At 43.4% G+C, this 3,641-nt stretch overlaps 1 protein-coding gene across 1 annotated transcript in view; it reads right to left on the bottom strand.

Annotated features, from left to right (window-relative positions):
• The window catches only part of LOC106531466 (cullin-9), a gene marked incomplete at its 5' end in the record, with an annotated part of 64,270 nt that overhangs the window by 40,366 nt on the left and 20,263 nt on the right, over nt 1–3,641 (bottom strand). The window contains 2 exon segments of the mRNA XM_014027340.1: nt 2,285–2,456; nt 2,529–2,619. Coding sequence (XP_013882794.1) covers nt 2,285–2,456; nt 2,529–2,619 — 263 coding nt within the window.

A 3,641-nucleotide genomic window follows, 5' to 3' on the forward strand; every position in this document is an offset into this window, starting at 1 on the left:
CACACACACACACACACACACACACACACACACACACACACACACACACAGACACACACACACACACACACCTTTTAAGACACTTAATGCCATGTTGAATTAAATTTAAGAGCCAGTTTACAATAAATAAAAATGCGGGGAAAGCAGTTGGTGACAGTTTTATCCAGATGTTTATTTTAACACAGAACTAGCTACGATAAAAGTTCTGTAATAAAGTTATCAGTTATTTTAATATTTGAGACAATTTACAATCATCCTACTTTAAATGTGTTCACATTTTTAAAGCCTCTGAAAGACTGATTTATGACATTTTAAGGCTAATTAAGGTCATATTTTTGCACTGAAAAATTCAATGTCTTTTAAGACTTTAAGGATCTGTGGGAACCCTGCTATTGGTTTAGATCAGGGGTGTCCAAACTACGGCCCGCGGGCTGTACCGTTTTTATTGGCCCGCAGCAAATTCTGAAAATCTAACTGAATATGGCCTGCACAAGAAGTTTGAGCTCCACTCTGCTGCATGTCTCAGTTTCAACACTGGATGGAGCCAGCCACACAAACTGAATTATAGAGAAGAGAAGAAGAAGCTGTTTGTGACCACGACACTGCGTTCAGTTTGTCTCCAGAAGTGGTGTTGTGTTTGATTTTTACCTGACAGCATGTGATGAGAGCACGGAGGCCACAGACAGAGGAGTAGATGATCAGTTTAGCTGTACAGAGGAGCTGCTTCGTAAGATGAGCCTTAAAGGCTCAACAACAGTTTTTAAAGACCAGGGCCGACCTCTTCGTGAACTAAGTGACCCTCTGTGGCTGGCAGACCTGCAGTTTTAGTTGACCTTACACATCATCTGAACACACTGAACAAGAACCTACAAGGCAAAGAACAGCTGGTGCCACATCTGTAAAGCTGCGCCTGTTTGAGACACAAGTATGAGGCTTTAACGCTGCACACTTTCCTGCTCTGTCTGAAACACTGATCTTTCTGCTAAAAGGAGAAATGTGTGTGTCTGTGATTAAACCTCTGGTGACAGAACTCAACCAGCGTTTCCAAGATGTTTCTGGAACTGAAGAACAAATGAAGCTGTTTTCAACCACTTCCTGGTGGATGCAGACAAAGTGAAGAGTGTGTGCAGTTAGAACTGACTGAAATGTAATGTGATGATGCTCTGAAGAGTCAACATCAGCGTCTCTCACTCCCTGAACTCTGTCAGAGTCAGAGCTGAGTTAGAAACACACATCATTGAAGTATGAATGTATCTCATTATTACAGTCAAATTATTTTACAGAAAATGGTGTGAAGGACAGTTAACCAACCCCTCACTGGACCTTAAAACCCCCTCCATACAACTTTACCCCCCCCATGTGAAGACTGACCACAGTGACCTTACACCCAACAGGTGAGTTAGAAACACACACATTATTGTTGTATCAACATGTCACTTGTAGTGTGTGGCCCGGCCCTTTGTTTATTCCTCTGTGTTTGGCCCTGACTAAAAACAGTTTGGACACCCCTGGTTTAGATGGTCTTCGTTGTGTGTCTCATCCAATGAGAGCCTTTGTTGTCGAGCCGTTGCTTGGCAACTTGTAGCTGCTCTCATGAACCCGACTGAGCTGCAACCGCAGCAGAAACATGGTTCAAGTCACCAGATTCTTCAGGACATGTTTTATTTAAAACTTGTCCCAACGAGTGGTGTGCTGGGAAGAAGTACAGTTCTGTGTGAACGACTACAGAGTGCAGGTGGGGCCTGTCACATGATGTCATCATTTACCTAAAGGTACAACCAGAGGAGTCTTCAGCCAGGACACACAGGGTGTGGTGTCCCATACTTCATGTCGTCTACACTGTTCCTCTCCTTCAGGCAGCACTACTTATATTCATAACGTTACATCTTTGTGTTGAAATGAGAGAAATGATTTGTGATGTACAGGTGATCCATGACACACAACTGACCACTATTTAATCCCTGGGATGGCCTGAGTACACCGGATCTCACCTGGTCTCAGAAAGTAAGCAGGGTCAGGCCTGGTTAGTATTTGGATGGGTAAAAACCAGTGCAGGAGTTGTGCCCACACTGGAAACCAGTAACAGGTCATAGGTTGCCTTCAATGAAGGATGGCAAGATGATTGAAGAAGACAAGAAGAGGAGTCCCTGCCTACCTCATGACCATATGAACAGACACCGCCCACCCGCTGAGGACAGATAAATGAGGCCCCGCCCACTCAATGACATTAGCCATAGATAAGCCCTCCCCACCAAATGACCACAGGAACATAATCCCCACTTACCTGATGACCACACCTTTATGCATGTAGATGTTGATGAAGTGGGAGCCAGTGCAGCCGTTGGATTCCCAGTAGGTCTTTGGGTTCTTGTCTGTCAGTTTGTTCGCTCGATGGTGGTTGGAAGACACCTCCACCTTCTCCCAGCATTTGTCCTCCTTCAGCTCCACACTGGATCCTGAACACAGACCAGTCAGACCAGTTCCACATTCCCTCCTGTAAATGAGACAGAGCCCACATCCAGACTGACCTTGGCACAGATTTCTGAGGAACACATCAAAGAAGGGGATGTTGATTGGTTGGTGGCTGCGGCGATGCTCCTCAATATGACCCAACACCATCTGACAAGAAAGATTAGACATGTTACAACACATGCACGCAACAACATGGCTTTGGTTCCTTTTTATTAATTACTTAATCATTTATTTATTTATAATTAATTTGTTTCCAAAGCTAACAGTCCAAACTTGTGTGTTTGTGCACGTGTCTGTAGAGAAAGCCTCCATCTGTGGTGCATCATGACGCACGGCCAGGAGACAGAGATGAGAGCACGGGGGGGTGGGGGGGGGCTGCAGCTTTCACTAAAACTATTAAAATTCAACCAATTATATTTGTGTAATTTATCACACAGTCTGTGTGTTCTGTCACCTGACAAAACATGTGAGACACTAGACCCACACCTGACAGGAGACTCAAGACTCTGCTGGGAATAAATGAGGTGGTCTGACTAGACTGGACTTTGATAAAAACCTGTAAAAAAGCAGCAGAGTTCTGGAAGAACATYCTTTGGACAGATGAAACCAGATGAAGCTGTAGCAGAATGATGGACCTGGTCCAGGTCCTGATCCAAAGCACCACATCATGTGTAAAAGCCAGCAGAGCAGTGGCACTGGCTCACTGTGTTTATTGATGATGTGACACAGGACAGAAGCAGCCCAATGAACTCTGAGGGATTCACAGCCAGACTGTGAGCTCACATCAGACAAACTGATGGCTTCATCCTACAGGTAGAGCTAGGCCACATGGCCTCAAATCAGTATCACAATATATTGACCAATTCACCTCGATAATGATAAATGTACAACAACTCTTACCACTTCTACACACAAGTACACAGTATAGTACAGTCATAACACTATACACTGTGTCTATGTTCTTAGTCAAAGTACAGTTTAGTATTCTCTAATGAAGCATTATACAAAAACTTTAACCTGAACCATGTGGACCAAAGGGATTTGTAAGGAAGAGTTTGGTTTTGAACAGTTTTTCTGTAGTTCATCTTTGTTATTTTAGTGTTTTTAATATATTTAATTAAAAAAACATTTTTGGCCAAACTTGAATCAGATATATTCATACAAATATT

The sequence above is a fragment of the Austrofundulus limnaeus genome, unplaced genomic scaffold (genome assembly GCF_001266775.1).
Source record: "Austrofundulus limnaeus strain Quisiro unplaced genomic scaffold, Austrofundulus_limnaeus-1.0 Scaffold638, whole genome shotgun sequence".
Classification (NCBI taxonomy): domain Eukaryota; kingdom Metazoa; phylum Chordata; class Actinopteri; order Cyprinodontiformes; family Rivulidae; genus Austrofundulus; species Austrofundulus limnaeus.